Source organism: Felis catus, chromosome B4 (assembly GCF_018350175.1).
Source record: "Felis catus isolate Fca126 chromosome B4, F.catus_Fca126_mat1.0, whole genome shotgun sequence".
NCBI classification, from domain to species: Eukaryota; Metazoa; Chordata; class Mammalia; order Carnivora; family Felidae; genus Felis; species Felis catus.
Window position 1 is genome coordinate 123,057,038 of NC_058374.1, and position 18,093 is coordinate 123,075,130.

General features: G+C 42.1%; 1 protein-coding gene across 2 annotated transcripts in view; it reads right to left on the reverse strand.

Moving 5' to 3' along the window:
* Positions 1-2,509: 2,509 nt before the first annotated feature.
* The window catches only part of PAH (phenylalanine hydroxylase), a 104,759-nt gene continuing 89,175 nt past the window's right edge, over positions 2,510-18,093 (reverse strand). For both annotated transcript variants that reach the window (XM_019835418.3, XM_045062245.1), the window contains 7 exons: positions 17,527-17,662; positions 16,158-16,227; positions 13,901-13,957; positions 12,480-12,575; positions 11,688-11,821; positions 7,176-7,291; positions 2,510-5,160 (listed from right to left, as the gene is read on the reverse strand). In XM_019835418.3, coding sequence (XP_019690977.1) covers positions 5,117-5,160; positions 7,176-7,291; positions 11,688-11,821; positions 12,480-12,575; positions 13,901-13,957; positions 16,158-16,227; positions 17,527-17,662 — 653 coding nt within the window. In that variant the 3' untranslated portion in view covers positions 2,510-5,116. The remainder of the gene's footprint in view (positions 5,161-7,175; positions 7,292-11,687; positions 11,822-12,479; positions 12,576-13,900; positions 13,958-16,157; positions 16,228-17,526; positions 17,663-18,093) is intronic.

An 18,093-nucleotide genomic window follows, 5' to 3' on the forward strand; every position in this document is an offset into this window, starting at 1 on the left:
GAAAGAGGGGCCATCTGAGATCATGTTGCTGGGCCAAGACGACCAAAAAACAAGTAATAACCAATTCTTATGGGAGCTCATTTGTGCTTTGTAACAGAATAATAAACATTTAAAATTGCTAGATGCAGCTGAAAGTAATTGAGAGGCTTCTATACACACAATATGCTGCTTGATCTTTGTGACAATCTTGTGAGGTAGGCATGCATCTTCCCCATATTACAGAGGAGGAAACTGAGGCTCAGGGAGAGGTTCAGCTTGATGGAAAACATGGCATTTGAATCAGGATCTCCAGAGCAGTGTTACTGAGACATGTTACTCCTTCCATTTCAAACAGTATCATGTGGGAGTGCATCACTAAAAAAAAAAAAAGAAAGAAAGAAAGAAAGAAAGAAAGAAAGAAAGAAAGAAAGAAAGAAAGAAAAAAGAAAAGAAAGGAAATCACCTGGCTTTCCTCTGTATAAAGTGCAAAAAACTGGTCATTACCACCAAGGGAATAAATATCACACTTACCTATTCTGTCTTTCCGTTACTCAGCCAAAATGTATTCAAAGTCTGCAGTGAGCAGAGAAAATCATCAGAATCGTGTTTCCTGGTCTGGATACTTCTTCATGGCCTTATGCCATTCTGACTTTTGTTCTATAAAAGGATAGGCTTTGGGGTTTTACCACTCCCCTCTGTGCCCACAACACCTTGCTGGTCATGGGAACTGTCGACAATGCTGAGAAACTCTGCTCTGAAAGGTTCAAATGGTCTTATCCTCTCATTGTTCTCCAGCCTCAGCACACTGTCTTCTGAGGAGTCAAGTCATAAAACCATGATTGTTTAGTCCCAGACTGCCCTCCACTGTAGGAAACTTTCTTTTTCCCAAGAGAGACTCGGCAGGGAGCCTCTTGTATCTCCAGCTTTCCCAAGGACATCCAGGGAATTGAAAGTTTTGGAAAGATTCTGTTTTCTCCTTCCTTACTCCCAAGTCTGACTTTTTGTTAGGTCAAGGAAACAGAGCTCTTCGGGCACCACAGCATCAGGGATGGTGGTGGAGAGGAGTATTAGGACCCTGGAGGAGCTTAAAAGCCTTCACGGTCCAACAGTTACCCTTTGCAAGTAATGCTGTTGTTCCAGGCTGATTCTCTACTTCTGGGTGGTGCCAATCGCGGAAGGCCTTCTAAAAAATGGCTTCAAACTGCATTATTCTCAAACAGGGTCAGTAGAGGTTTATGGGAAAGGCCAGCCTCTCTATCCTTGTTGCCAGAGCCCTCAACTCATTCCCAAATCATCTTATGTCCTCTTAGAGGTCAAAGGGATGGTGTGTGCATGTGTGTGCATGTGTGTATGTGTGTGTGTGTGTGTGTGTGTGTGTGTGTGTGACTGGATAAGTGACTTCTCAAAGAAACCCACACTTTTGAAGGGAGAGACATAAGGGAAAAACTCAACGACACAAACAAAGATACATTACTAACCCTCTTTTCTAAGTCCAAACACCACTCTCCCTTGACCACTCACAAGGAATAGTAGAAATCAGCCCTTTGCCACACAAACATCTCCACTTGCAAGGTTATTGCAAAAAAGGACAGGATGCAACTGACATTTCTTTGAGAACCTTTAGGAATAAAGACATCTCAGGGAAGACCAAGTCTCTTTCTTTTTAAGTAGATATTCCTTAATTCACTTCTGGGAAGAATAAATCATAAACATCAAAGTATGCACCAATTTTTATAATTTCAATAAGGGATACTGATACACTTACTTTCTTTTGGCATCACCTTTTTTCCAAAGAATCGCCTGAGAAAAAAATAAAGGCTGCAGTTCAAGCTATAATCATTTATTTTTTTATCCATTTGGGCAAACTGGAAAATAAGCAGGTGCTACGCTTTCTGCAGCAACATCATCTACTAAGAGACGTAAGAAGTCTATCCATATCTCAGGGAGGTACATCTTCTTGTCTTTTTTTCCATTAATGTTCTATTATTTAGAGATTGCTGTCATAAAACAAACAAAATGCAAGAAACATACAAAAGAAGTACTGTTGAAGAGCAACCCTGAACAACTATGAATTATATTGTAAGAAGAGTTGTATATATACGCTGGAGGGTTAGATTCAGTCTTCTCTGCTATTGCTTATCTCTCTGAGCTTATTCTTTAAGCTTAATATATATGAGAAGGTAACCTGTATCTTGGAACTAGCAGAACTTAAGATTATAAATGAGAAAATTCACAGCACACAAACTGTTAGAGCCGTTACTAGCACCTAACAAATCTACTACTGTTTATAGTTTTTGAAACTGCACAAGAAAGCTATTAGAGGGCAGGGATGTTGTGTGGGGGCAGGGAGGTGGGTACACACTCTACTGAAGAGAAGAAGCTTTGATCACTTTTTTTCTCTTCCCTTTGCAGAGTCCATATTTATAGCCTTTCCTATTTTGCCTCCTCTGTAATTTTTTGCAGTTGTTAGGTAAGCCATTCGTTGCTCTCTGACCATTTCAGCCCCACCGTGGATAACTGAGACATTTCATTGATGCCATTTTGCTTCCTTTATTAATTAACAAACATTTATTAAGCACTTTCATATGTCAGTTATCAAAGCAGTATAAATACAAACTACCTAGCCATAATCTAGTCTACAGGGCTAATACATATATTTTTAAAGTAAGGTCATAATTTAGATTAAGATGCAACATTTTCAACAGAATTTAAAAAGGAAAATTGCAGATTTAGTTGTTTCCCAAGTTTTTCTTGAAAAATAGCTTATGTGTGAGGGACAATCTTCGCTACACTCCCTGTGATTCAATTCATTCAGAATTTTTTTAAAGATTATTAAGCACCTACTATGTATTATATGCTAAGGCTTTTAAAGGTGAAGATAGGCAAGGTTCACATTTTTATGAAGTTGACATTTTAGTGGTAGATTATTTGATACAGTTAAACTATATAACTTAGGAACCTATAATTGAAATTTAGATTCATCCTGTTAGAAACTTATTGAACACTAATAATAAAAATTTGTAATGTTCTTACATTTATCTCTCTTTTTTGGATACAACAGGATAGCTATCAGTAAAGCATTACTATTGTTTTTTTTTTAAAAAACCAGCTCATTTATTAATTATTAGGCTGATAACAATACTAACCCATGAAAACATGTTGAATCCATTGCTGTAGGTTGGGCTTTTACATCCAGATAAAAAAAGCTAAAGTGCTGAGTAACACATTACTAAACACTTAAAGATCATCTTTCAGTATGTAATTTCTTCCTGCAAAATTGCAACCTAAACCTAAGATTTAACTTCAAACGCACAAAACTACTTTCAGTAAGACTAAAAATCACTATAAAATAAAATACCCAGTCTAAAGTACTATAAAACATTTTAGTTCCCAAATCAAGAGATTCTCGGATTTACATTTAGTGTAAAGAAACATTTACAAAAAAAGTCCCTTTGCAGAGTATTTGGGGCCTAGAGAAACAGAAAAAAAGAACACTGTCACTTTTAGAATCAGCGTTTGTCAGTGGGTTCTACAGAGCCATGAGGAACTAAATACAGACATGAAAACCCAACTCGAAAGCAATGAGATCTCAGACACAATCAGACCAAATCGCTCTTCCTGCCTGGTAGCATACTTGGGCTGGTATTATTACACACTATTGGTGGATCAGGGACATCTGTTTATAGACACATGGTAGCATTTGAATTGTATTTCCAGGCTGGAAGAAACCTTGATTCCTCCAGTTAAACTCCTTCATTGTTCAAGTAAAACCAAGATCCAAAGTGAATTATACAAAGTGACATAATTGATAAGTGGCAGAACTGGCCACCAGAAGTCAGGTTTTCTCAAATTTAACATACCTGATAGATTTGGCTGGGCATAAAAAAAATCAGCTGGGGTACTTAAAAATGCAGGTCTCAGTGGCCCCATACCCAGAGATTCTAGTTTGATAAAGCTGGGATGTGCCCAGGATTTATCATTGATGATGATACAGCTGGCCCGAGAATCACATGTGAAGAAATATTATGCAAGTTCTTTAACACTGAACTATTTCCAAAATAAAGTGTTAAAGTGGTTGAGAATTTCAAAGCATAGCTTTAAAGACACTGTTATTTTCCCCACCATTTCCTGGATCTTCATGTGTTTGTGCAAAATGCACAAGCAATAAGAAGTCAAAATCTGTTGACTATCCAGACATAACATCGATTATCACAATGCACTCCTGTAATGGGTTGGAAATCTTTGACTGATCATTTTTTCATGTCACAAGATTATCCAGTTAATGTATTTCTAGGGGAATGGAGAGGAATATTTCAATCCAAGAATGAAGTTGAAACTGCAAAATTTTATAACCACTAGACTTTTTTTAAACATAACTAAAATTCTCATTTTTGTTGAGGATTTGCTAGTTAATAATGTATTCCCTTATTCTTTGAATGAATATTTACTGAATATCTACCAGCCAGGCCTTCAGTCAACCTCTGTCGCATCACACATGTCTGCAAAATATCTCCCAAAACAGACTTGACAATTAACTGGAAGATGAGATTCAAAGTTGTGGGAGTCAGGTGAGAACTTCTACTACTTTCTACAGTAGTATGTACGATTACAATAAAATATAAGATATTATACTATGAACTTCAACCTTTATAGTATTTTAATGGGCTCTTGAATTAAAGGAAATCTACATGGGTAAAACACAGCAATATTAGAATCATAGTTCACTGAAATAAAAAATTACTTGCGTAGGTTAAGATTTAGATTAAATCAACAAATTCAATTCTAATGACAGGCTTGTGTTTTACATCGAGTGACATATAGAAACTTGAATAAATCAGGTCCCAAATTTTAATTAACTGATGAAATGTGACATACTATTGATTTTAACTGAATTGAGGGTATGGGATTACCATCTTTAAATCAAAGAGGACCCCAAAAGATTAGGCTTTTGGGTGTGTCTTAATACACTGTCATTTCAACTTATTTTGATTTATTTGTTTGTGCTCCATCTTGTTCCAAAAAAGGATTTAAGGCTATCAATTCAAATTAAGGTTTGCTTTTCAGACTTTTTCAGATGAAATGAAAGTAGCTGGATTTCCATCAACAGATTCTCAGTTGACAGGTTTTGTCCATGGCTTCACTTTATTTTCTGAAGGGCACTACAAAGGATTCCAACTTCACCTACAAATTAAAAAAAAAAAAAAAGCCACTCATATCTTAAGAAAATACCCTTTAAATGTCTACAATGTCCAACATGTTAGAGGATGCGTGGGATGTATGGATATTCTGAGCACCACCCCAACCTTCAAGGAGCTTACAGAATAGTTATGGTGATAGTATTTGGGCAGTTATAGCATAGGGACTTACAAGTTTTAATGTAGTTAGCTTCACCTTTCCATAGAAAGAGTTAGTTTCTTTCTTTTTCTTTTATAGGGACATCTATACATGCTTGCAAGGATCTAAGCCATGAAACCTAAAAATGTGGTTCACACAAACCTCCTGTGTCAACATCACCTAGGGCCTTATTACAAATACAAACTTCTCAGCCTTACCACAAATTTAGCAAATTTAGTTTGGGGTTATGACTCAGGACTGTTCATTTTTAACCAGCTCTCCAGTGATTCTGATGTACTCATTCTGAGGCATGAGAATGCTTGGTTTGAGCAGATAACTCAGCCTAGATTGCTAGACCACTGGACTATGATGGAGTCCACTCCCATTCATGCCATGTTCTCACATGCCAAGAGGTCACCGGAACATAGACACTTCAGAGAAGTGGAAGGAATCTTGAAGATGGACAAGCTTGCTCTCCTAGATCCTGAGGAAACAAGTATAGAGAGGTGATGGAGTCTTACATAGTCACGTTGCTCTAAGGACCCTTCAATTCCTAAATCTGTTATTCTGTGATTTAAAAAATTCTCTTAAAAACAAAGTTACTCTTGCCTTTCAAAGGTAAATAAGAGAGACAAAAAAAAAGTTATGGGCTGACCCCTCTGTCTTACATCCCAGCCTCTGGAACAGTTGGCTGGCCTTTTTGGTGAACAGATCTATTCCAGCTGAGTATCCAAAATGGAGTCTATGGGGCAGGGGTGGGGAATCAACCTTGAACTTTTTCAAAATGTCTGGTCACAGGTGGCCATACCTAATGAAGAATGACTATAATGGCCAGGGACAGCTCTACTGCTGGATGTGGCCTCAGGCAACATCAGTGGGGTATTAGAGGGATACTTCAAGCCTACCTGCATTTTTGGCCTTTGTTAGTGTTACATGAGGTAGGAGCCTCCATCTGGTCTAGAATTCCTCTGTTTAGGCTGCTCACCCCTTCAGTAGTTTCATCCATCCATTTGACAACTCTTGAGCACCTAATATACTTTTTTAGGACTAGGGCTAACCCCTAGGGATTTGACAGTGAACCCAACCTGGCCCTCTGCTCATGTCTTGCTGGGGAGTCAGACAAGTAAATAATTACAAAACAATATAGTGATACATGCTCTGAGAGAGGGATCTGTGTGGATGCCAAGACATAGGAAGGACACCCAGACGAGTCTTCCTACAAGAAGAGATGTCTATGAAAGACTTAAAAGATGAGCTAGAGTTGGGGACTTCTAAATGAGAGCGGGAATGAGAATATTTTAAACATAAAGAACTGCATGAGCAAAGGCCAGAAGCCAGGAGGAAGTGTGGAAACTAAAAGTTGGCCAATGTCGCTGGAGGGGTGCCTGAAGCACTGGAGAGGGAGTCCAGTGAAGAACAATGTAACACTGTGACATTTTTATGAGCAACTGTTATAATATCGTCATTGTCCTGGAAGGGTAGAAGGCCCACAGATGAGCTAGTATATGGCCATTAAAATAGTGAGAATCTGTCTTGTAGGGGTTGAAAGCCCAGGCATAGAAATATGCATTGGACACTTAGAGGAAACAGAGTGGAGTGGCAAAGGAGGAAGAGGAACACGGCAGTGACAAGCCAGGATGTTATGATGGGAGGAGGTAGGGTGGAATCTAGGAAAGTCAAAGAAGAAAAGACACTCAAGGCAACTGTGGCCTTTTTGCCAAGTTTTCCTCATTCAACAAACAAATAGCTTACCTGGAGATACATTTCTCCCTAATTCAATATTGTTCCTATGGTGAAGGTAAGAAAATCGAACTCTCTATTTCTAGTAAACGGAGTAGCCTCTTGAGGTGTAAGTTACTTACTGTTGATGGAGTCAGCCAAAATCTTAAGTTGCTGGGTATTGTCCAAGACCTCAATCCTTTGGGTGTATGGATCATAACGAACTGAGAAGGGCCGTGGGATTGTAGCAGCAAAATTCCTGAAACCGAATCCACAGAGCTCAGTGAAGGGCACCATTTGGGGACAAATCATTCTAAAAGATTTCTCAGTGGCATTTCACTTCAATCTTACTAGAACCGGGGCTTTAGAAAGCAGACTGAGAAGGGAAATGGAGTTTTAGTGGGATCCTGTTGGGCAGCCTTTGTGTGCTGTGTATGTGCTGAGGTGTATATACAAACACACGTAGGCACATGTTTATTTAGTAACCTACCTCCAAAAAGACAGAGGTAGCTTATGGTAAAAGCACAGAATACACTGAGGCCAAAATTCTTGCCATTAAATAAAATCAAAAGAGTAAGTAAATCTAGCCAAAGAATGCTATAGAATGAAATAAGCTCCGAGATGCTTGACAAACAATGCAGAAAGGGAAGCACCTCTCTCAAGAGTGGAAGAAAACACCATGCTATTAATGAAATTTAACATGGATTGAGTGCCTCCCATGTACCAAGAGCTATATGAAATCCCAATTGTTGTATACACTTTACAACTATCATTCCTAATTTAGTCTTCATGAAAACCTTAGGAAGAAAGTACTATTACTATCCCTATTTTACCGATGAGAAAACTGAGGCTTGGGAAGTTTCAATGAATATCAAGGTCACACTGGCAATAAATCGTGCAGCTGAGAAGGGACCCAGGTAGTCTGACTTCGGCCTGTGCCCTTCACTGCTTTGCCTTCTTGACGCATTACTCCTGGATCTGGGAAAGTACCAGGAGGGCCGTATGAAGAACTTCAAGCGATGTAATGAACAAGATACTCCAAAAATGGCCTATAGATTGCAACGGCATCACAAATGATACTTCTAAGTTGGCTGCTGGTAAGAGTCAAAGCTGCCATCCCAACAAGACAAACTCTAAGGGAAACTAGTGGGTTTTCCAAGTTCGGCAAGAGCGGTAGATTATAGTGGCTGGAAACCCAAGTTCCAGAGCCAGGCTGCCTGGACTCAAATCCTGCCTCTGCTAGTGACAGCCCTTGTGGGCTGCACCTTGGTGTCCTCATTCCTCTATAAAACTGGAACGAGAGCAGTGCTACCTCAGAGGGTCGTAGCCAACGCTGTTCTAAAATAGAGTAAGCGCTACATGTGCGATAGCTGTTCTCTTTCATCAGCGACCGGGGACTCAAGAGGAACAAGTGGTTAAGTATGTCTCTCCACCTCTATATCTCTGAAGAGAGCTTTCTCAGCCCTGCTGGTGACATGATGCATAGAGCGCATATCTGTGATGTGGCCTGCTCTGCACCTCGTCCCTCTTACATAGTTTAGCTCATCTTTGCTCTGGGCAATCTGCCTCCACACCACTAGAAATGCTTCAGTGAGGCAGTCAGTCTTGGGGCCATCCCGCCTCTAGCCAGAGAACAGTGCCTGATACATAGTGAGTGAGAGAAAGAGAGACAGACAGACAGACAGACAGAGAGAATGGGCACGTGACCACACTCGGCATTGTTTCTTTCGGCCTAGAGCTTGACTCTTGACACTGAAAATGGTCAAAGTTGATTTCTCTTAGCTGGGATGCTCTGAGGACATCCCTTCCTTCTCGGAACCCTGTTCTTCAGCCTTCCCTTTGACCCCGAGTCACCTCTCAACAGAAAGGAGTTTTTGTGGGTGTCTCCTCTGGGCGGGGGGCACTGACAAGATGGGTGGGATTTCAAAGGCCTGAGAAACCCAGGTTCTGGCAAGCTCTTCCTGCTGGTCTGGAGCAGATCACTTCCTGGGTTAGAAAGTCACCACCAGGAGGGACCCATTTAAATGTGACCCTGGTTTGACAGAATGGTTACGAGTACTGGTTCTGAGCCCCACACCTGAATCCAAACCCTGGGTCAGTCCCTTACTAGCTGTATGACCCTGGGTGAGTTACTAACCACCTCTGTGCTTCTAACCCCCACCCTCAAACTTCGTAGTTTTATTTGAAGCTTGAATAAATTAATACATGAAAAGCACTTAGAACAGGGTTTGGTACATAATAGATATTAGACATCTAACCTGCTTATTATATTATTATTATTATTATTATCATCATTATTATCCAAGTGGGGTAATGCACTAATCCACTGAAATCCATAACTCCCAAAAGGTCCCAAAAATGGCAGAGTATAGCCTTTAGGGGCTAAGGGAAGGCTAGGCTCCCAGGGAGGGGTGGAGATTTAAGAAATAACTAGAAAGGAGTAACTGAAAAAACCTGAAGGCCCTGGAGAGATAGGAGGAAGGGAGTCATCTTAGGCCAAACCGTGCGGACCCGGGAGCCAACGTTTTACCATCTATCATCTAAGTTCAACGCAGTGGAAGCTGCACACTCAGCTTCATAGGATCCCAGAAACTTCTGTATCTATGTCTATCACCCCCCACTCATCAGATATAAAACAAGAGGTGGTAACAAACAATGAGTATCAGGATAGCCATGTCCAGGGAGGCCTCTGCCCAGCTTGTCTCCTGCTGGGAGGAGAGACACTCAAGCAGATTATAGACAGGGCGGTCAGCTCAGAAGGCTGAGCCTGAGTCTTGCTACCTTTCCATCACCATCAGCCTCTTGCTGAATTGCCTCTGAGACAGATGCATTTGCCTATTACTTATTGCATGTTCACTATGTATCAGGCACTGTTCTAGAGCCGGGGGAAAGATCAGGAAAACAGAAAGGACAAAAATTCCTATGGAAATGAAGCTTAAATCATTTGGTGTATTAAACATTAGCAAGTGGTAAGCAGAAAAACAAACTGCAGAAAGGGGTAAGGATGTGAAGTGGGGCTGGGTAGGGATTTAAAAGAATGTTTTTTAATGTTTATTTATTTTTGAGAGAGAGAGAGAGAGCACAAGCAGGGGAGGGGCAGAGAGAGAAGGAGACACAGAATCTGAAGCAGGTTCCAGGCTCTGAGATGTCAGCACAGAGCCCGAAGTGGGGCTCCAACCCACGAACCATGAGACCATGACCTGAGCCAAAGTCAGTTGGTTAACCAACTAAGCCACCCTGGTGCCCCAGAGGCTTTCTTTAAAAAAAATTTGTTTTTAATGTTTTTATTTATTTTTGAGACAGAGAGAGACAGAGCATGAGCAGGGGAGGGGCAGAGAGAGAGGGAGACACAGAATCTGAAGCAGGCTCCAGGCTCTGAGCCGTCAGCACAGAGCCCAAGACGCAGACCTTGAACCCACGGACAGTGAGATCATGACCTGAGCTAAAGTTGGATGCTTAACTGACTGAACCACCCAGCCCCTCCCCCGCCCAGAGGCTTTCTTAATAAGTCACTTGGTCCAAGAATTGCCCATAAAGGTCTTATGTGAGAGCCACATAGGGGTCTCCCTCCTGAAGGAAATCTGATGTCACATAAATCAAGGCTTCTAGCCATGCCAATGGGTACCAAAAAAGACTTTAGATTTTGCAAATATGGCAAAGGAATCTGCTTGGGAAGCAGACATATCTGTCCCTCTCTCCTTTCCCATTTCTATGAAGGAAGGACAGTGAAAAGAAAACAACAGAGTCCAGTTTAAAAAAAAAAATTTAACTTTATTCATTTTGAGAGAGACAGAGAGAGAGAGAGCAGGGGAGGGGCAGAAATAGAGGGAGACACAGAATCTGAAGCAGGCTCCAGGCTCTGAGCTGTCACCACAGAGCCCAACGCAGGGCTTGAACTCACAAACCGTGAGATCATGACCTGAGTTCAAATCAGAGGTTTAAGCAACTGAGCCACCCAGGTGCCCCTGTGTGAGAATTTTAAATAAGTTTGTTGCGAGGTGCCTGGGTGGCTCAATCAGTTGAATGTCTGACTCTTGATTTTGGCTCAGATCCCACAACTCTGGGATCAAGCCTGCTTAAGATTTTTTCTATCTCTCTCTGTCTCTCTCTGCCGCTCTCCTCCACTTGCACACCTTCTCTCTCAAACAAACAAACAAACAAGCAAACAAAGTAAATTGGTTAGAGAAAGACACACAGAGAAGGTTAAAAGATCAAAAGGTCAAAGGGTCAAAAAGGTCAAAAAGACTTGAAGGAGTTGAGCAAGTGAATGATGCAGGTGTTGGGAGAATAAAGTGAACAAGCGATTCCCCCAGGTTAGAAGATTTCTGGAATGATTTGTTGGGGGCCTTCTGTGGCTACTATGTACACAGAAGAGTTCAGTACCTGGACTTGGTGGCTACATTCAAGCAAGGATCCAGTGGCAGAGCTTCTGCAGGGGTCAGCATATCCAGACAATTAGCTGTGAAATGGGGTCCCACTAAGGAACCTCTCCAAAATGGAGAGTGAAAGGGACAAAAGTGGGGAGACACCGTCTGCTGCACACTGTTGTTGTAAGCATTGGAATCCACTCTTCTGGCCAACCACCCACAGATCAGCGGCACCAGACAAATCAGGAGGCCCCAAGAGCCGCTGACCCACCTTAGTCACCACCTCACCTCACTTTCTCCTTGGCATCATTAAAACTCTCAGCCACGTAATAGAGAGGCTGGAACTCCGTGACAGTGTACTCCTGGACGGCTGTCTTCTCCAGCTCCAGGGGGAGGAGCTTCGGCTCGCCCGACAAGCAGTACTGCGGGCCCCGAGTGGAAAATTTTCACAGTTAAATCAGGGTCAAGCTGTCTATATACCTTCTGTCATCTCGCCCTGATTCCTTCCACACCCCAGCCCAAATGCAGTGAACTGAGTTATTTTGCATATATTTTCCATACATCTGTGTGCACAATTCAGCCTTGGGATCAGGAGGCCCCTCTGTCCTGGAGACCCGTGTACTTGCAGTTCAAGTTTACATCTAATACCCAAAGTCATGAACAAATCATAGCTGCTAAGGTACCAATCACTTGAGGATACAAGAGGAGCGCCTTAATCATGTGCCCTGAAGAAATCACGTATCCACAGGAGAACTGCAGAGAAGTGTTTGACAGCCATCCAGGTCAATACATACCTGGAGAGTCTGAAATACTATGGACCACTTCTCATCAGAGCTCCAGCCTGTCTGGTATCAGACACAGTGTAGATACTATAAAGGTATATACTGCCTTCTCTACTATATGCATTTATTCCAAAATGTTTAGTGGATGACTTCTGTGTGGATGGCAGTGTACAAGATGGATAAAGATCCTGGACCTCCTGGGGTTTACATACCAATGTAAACACAGGTGTTAAGGTACCAATCACTTGAGGATTAACTCCTGGGTTGAATCTCAAAATGGATATAAGTGGAGTCTTACCTGTAATTCACCAAAGGATGACAGGAGCCCAGCACCATACGCCTTTATGGAGTCTCCTTGTTTGCAGAGGCCAAACTCCACAGTAAACCAATAAATCTGGAATGGAAAGTCAAGTTCAGAGCACACCCCAAGGAGGGGAAAAGCAGCAAATGCCCCAGGGCTAAAGACAGGACTTCCCAGGTGGGAGTTTGTGCAGGTCTCTTCTCTGAATCACCATGACCTGGGGTTGCTTCTCTGGGTCCTATGTCCCACCCTATCCAGTCACTGGCTGAATCAAGAGTTGGCTGAATGCAAGATGTGTTGGGAAGCAGTGAGGGAGTACTGAGGAAGCCCAAAGAAGATACCCCCAACAGTAAGTCTATTGGACAGGAACTCCTCAACCCCTTTCACTTTCTTCTCTGTGGCATGACTACAGTGAGATGTTCCTTTCAGTTGGTCAGACTTGCCAACAATCCCATCAGCCATGGGAGGTAGGAGATCAGTAGTGATAAAATCATTGAGGGGTATCCCATCATTGTGCTAAAACTTGGGGGGTCGGTTTCTGATGTACTGCCAACCACTGCACCTATCCTCTCCAAATAGCCAAGCCCAACATGTCCTAGATGCCTGGCCTGGGAAAGATGGTCCTGGAATTCTGGCATAACCCTACTGACCAGGGCCAAGAGGAACCCAGGTCACAGTTAGCTGCTGGAGACAGTCATGGTCTTGGAGAATTAAGGATGGGTTACTAGTTAAGTCGGTTTATTACCCTAAAGAATAAACTACTAAACTGATATAGCTTAATGATAAATTTGCATTCATTCGTGTTCTAATATCTTTACAAAGCTTTCTTTTTCATCTTCCAGGCTGAGAAAATTATAAGAAATGTGACTCAGAGGCTGGGGAGGGATGCACTCAAGTTGGAAAGAAGTCTGTAGGAAGAAAACCCCCTGCTGTACAATCATGGATTCCATGCTTCAATGGATGAGTGTTATCACATTCACTGGAGAGGGAGAAGTGCTTGACAAGAAGAGGAAAGCCCACCCCCACTTCCACCTCCTATCTAATAAAGGAAAGATCCTCACGCTGGCTCCAGTGCAAAGGTAGAGAGTAAATATTTCCTCTTCAAAGCCATGAATCCAAGCTATTCCACACACACACACACTTTATGCCCAAAGGTTCTCAAGTGCTGTCATTACAGCCTATTTGTGTTTAAGATTCTTTGTTTAAAATCACATGTAAATCTTTGCATGCTGCTGATTTCAAAATCAAACCACTAAGGAAAAATCAAAATGTGAAATTTCATCTGTGTTCATGTAAGTCAGCACATTCTGATATTTCCCCCAATTGGCGTGGCTTTCAGGGGAGGATCAAAGCTTTGAAGATCTGAGGGCTATAGTCTAAAGCACTCCCACTACCTGCCAGGGAGAGAGGGGCCTTACCGTGGCCAGTTTCTCAATGTACTCATCAGGCGCACCCAGAGAGGCAAGGCCAATTTCCTGTAATTATAGATAAACAGAGTCACTGGCATGGCTGGGGTCTGCCTATCTTCAACCTTCACCCTCAGCTCCAACCTCGTACTTGACCACGGGAAGGTGACGGCTGACAACATGCCTTCACAACGGCTCAGATAGACCCTGATTATTCTTTCAAGTCTTCCCTAGCCACACATCATACAATCACAGATCTCAAGAGAAGGGAAACCTTACTTCATTACTTCGTCCTTTGTACTTACTTTACAAATAAGAAAACTGAGGCACAGAGAAGGGAGGTGATCTACTCAAATTCACACAGTAAGTTGTGTATGAACTTCATTCCTTGATTCCAGCTCAGTGATTATCCCCCCATAGCTCAAGTGGAACATGTATGGAATACAAGAGGAGTGTCTTAGTCATGTACCCTGAAGATACCACAGGAGAACTGCAGAGAAGTGCTTGAGAGCCACCCAGGTAAATACATAGCTGGAGAGTCTGAAATGCTATGGACCACTTCTCATCAGAGCTCCAGCCTGTCTTGTATCAGACAGTGTAGATACTATAAAGGTATATGCTGCCTTCTCTACTATATGCATTTATTTATTCCAAAATGTTTATTGAATGCCTTCTGTGTGGATGGCAGTGTACAAGATCAATAAAGATCCTGGACCTCCTGGTGTTTACATTGAAGTGGAAAGTAAGTCCTCCTTTCAGATCCAAAAAGAATGTGCTCAGGGAACTTTCAAAATGACACCCTGCCTTGGGACTATCCAGGCATAGGTTGGAGCATGTGACACTGATGGCCCAGTAGCATCCATCTATCGACTCAAGTAATTGTTCACTCCTCTGGGAATGGCATATGGAGGATTGTCACTTAGCCTCTGACTGGGCAGAATAGCTTCTGGTAGTGAGAATAAAAAGTTCCTATGTTCTAAGGAAGAAACTGATTTTTCTTTGGCCATAAGAACAAAACCCAGTTTTAAAGCTGTCCAAAGCAATCAATGACAACTTGACAGCAGGAACGATTTTTCTGAAGGTCAGCTGGTCAACAATAGCCTCAATCCAATGGTGACACTTGTGAGTTAAAGTTTAGCTAATCCTCAAACACTTCCATTTACAAAAGTCCAACAATCTCTGAACACCACAGCTCCCAAAACCCCACATAAAAGCAATAGTTTTCTTTGTTTAGAGAGATTGTGTCTTACAAGTGCAGTTCTCCCTTACCTAGCAGGCAGTTAATTCAGCTTTTTTGTTTGTTTGTTTGTTTGTTTGTTTGTTTGCTTGTTTGTTTCAGGTATTAAGTGATCACCTCTTCAATCCACAATAGAAATATTTATTTCTTCCAGCTGAGGGGAAACTTATGAAATTTACACACAATCCCAATACACACAAACCCATAATTCACATTTGCTGCAGTATGTGATCTCAAGTTGATCTTTATTCCAGTTGATCTTTATTCTTCCCTGTGAGGAAGAAGATTGGCAGGCAAAGCTTTGTATTGGTTCACATTTGTGGAGACTGAGGCACACAGGTCACATGGCTGGTTAGAGTCAGGGTGGGACATGTGGGTGCATCACTCAATTCTCCCCAACCACAGTTTATCCTCTCAGTGCCCTGAAGCTATTACTAGGATCCTGTCACTCATCTAGAAAGCTCACTACAGTGATAGATGAATCAAGGCCTAGACTACAGCTTTGATTATAATGGCAAGACATTTGGCACTTTATTTATTTATTTAGTTAGTTAGTTAGTTAGTTTTGCCAACTATGAATTGGGCTACCAGCATTGGATTCTTAGCAAATATTATCTTATCTAATTAAAGCATATACAAAAATGGCTGCCTGGAAGCAACAAGTCCCTAAAGAGGAGGGGAAAGGTACCAGGAGAACTTGGAAGAAGGTAAGGTTACTTCTCTGTGAGGATCAGGCAAGATTTCATGGACAAAAAGACCCTTAAGCTAAACCTGGTAGGATGAATGAGATTAGCAAATTCAACAGCACATATATAATTCCCAGGATGAGGGATTTATCAACCCCATGCTGGGGTCCCTGAAAGGGTATTTAGCCATCTCCATGAGACCATACGCCCATCTCTAGTGGGATCACAGAACTGTGTCTGCTTTCCACCCTTGCAGAGGACACAAGGACCCCTCCATATGTTCAATTCATTGAGCAATCCCAGATCTCATTCTATAATTAAAAGGCCAAAAAGATTCACTCCTCACCTGGGAAAACTGGGCAAAGCTGCGATCTGAAAACAAGGGCACATGTCCCAGCAGCTCATGGCAGATGTCACTGAAAGACACAAAGGACAGAGCTTGGAAGTGAGGAAGGTTATAAGTCAAGCCAGATGCATTCTTTCTACATAAGAAATAGGCAGGTAGAAAGGAGGTAAGCCATTCAGGTTTATGACCTCACTCCCAAGCATTAGTGGCATGCAAAACTTGGGATCAAATGAGGCAAGATACAAGAGAAAAGGAAGAAGGGAAAAGAAAAGTAAGGAGCAAATCAGGGAACAAACGCCAGAGGGCCTTAGATATATCCTCAGTGGGGTGCAGAACAGAAGAGCCAATATTCCCATGGACCTCCTCCCATACACCTGAGTGAGCTGTAGGTCACAAACACTTCCCAACCCAAGTCTTCATCTTGGTAGTGACATCATGGGCAAATTCAATGTGTTCAGTTATTCCCCATGAGAAATAAAAGTTAAATTTAAAAAATAGTGCTGTTCTTTGCTTATTTATTCAAGAGAGGGGCAAAAGTCATTCAGAGGAGAAAATTTACATTTATTTAACACTTAATGTGCCAGGCCCATTAGAAATAGGTCTTTTCTGATTTGTAGTTATAAATTTTGTGGACAGGCAAAAAATATTTTGGGTGTCCTATTAAAAAAAATTTTTTTACTTCATTTTTGAGAGAGACAGAGACAGAGACAGAGCATGAACAGGGGAGGGGCAAAGAGAAAGAGAGACACAGAATCCAAAGCAGGCTCCAGGCTCCGAGCTGTCAGCACAGAGCCCAACACGGGGCTCGAACCCACCAACTGTGAGATCATGCCCTGAGCCAAAGTCAGACGCTAAACTGACTGAGCCACCCAGGTGCCCCAGGTGTCCTACTTTTTGTATAAATTGCATAAGTTCTATTTGATTTGATTAAGAAGATGGCTAACTGTCAAAGTAAGGTCATTCTCTACCTCCATACAAACACATCTAGACATAGAAAGATCAGAATCATCCAGATGTGTATTCAGGAGGTGCTGAGATCACCTGGCCACCACTTGCTCCTGTTCACATTTGGAGCTTCATAGCTCTGATTCCTATAATCCCTTTGGAGGTTGACTGTGACCTCTTATTCCCACAGCCAGAGAAAATCTGAATATGTGGTTCATAAGATGCCCAAATCTCCAATCAGTAAGGTCTATCTGGACAGAGAAAATCCCCAGAAGAGATGAATCTCTCTCTTTGTACTACCATCAAACAATCCAGAAAACTAGTCCTGTGGATCAGCCCACGATGAACCCAAACCTCAGTCCTGGAGCAGGGATCAATGGCACTCACGGTGGCTGGATACTGGTAGCAGGAGGAGAATACTCACGGTTCAGGCGTGTACATGGGCTTGGACCCATGTCTGATGTATTGAGTGCAGTGGAAGACTCGGAAGGCCAGGCCACCCAAGAAATCCCGAGAGGAAAGCAGGCCAGCCACAGGTCGGAGGCGGAATCCAGTGCAAGCTGGGAAGCAAAAGAGAAAGAAAACTCAATGCCCATCACGGCAGAGGCAGAGGAGCCTGAAAAGCTTTAGGCAAGGGAGCAGTAGACCCAACTGTCTAGGAGAATAGATGCCGATGCCAAGTAGACTTGGCTTCACAGCTCTGTCCCTACACTTTGTAGCTGGGCGATTTGCATCAAGTAACTTCATTTCTCTGAGCCTCATTTCCTCATCTGCAAAATGTAGATAGATGTTTACTAGCTTTATTCCAAGAATCAAAAGAGCTAGTAAATATAAAGTCCTTAGCACATTGGAGACATTTAATAAATTTAGCTTTCATTCTTGTTTATTAGGATGAAACACTTATTCCCTATTTCTCATGTCTCTAGAGTTGAAAGGGACTTTTCACTACACTTCCAGAAGGGAAAAGGATGAAAGGAATACTTCCAGCTTC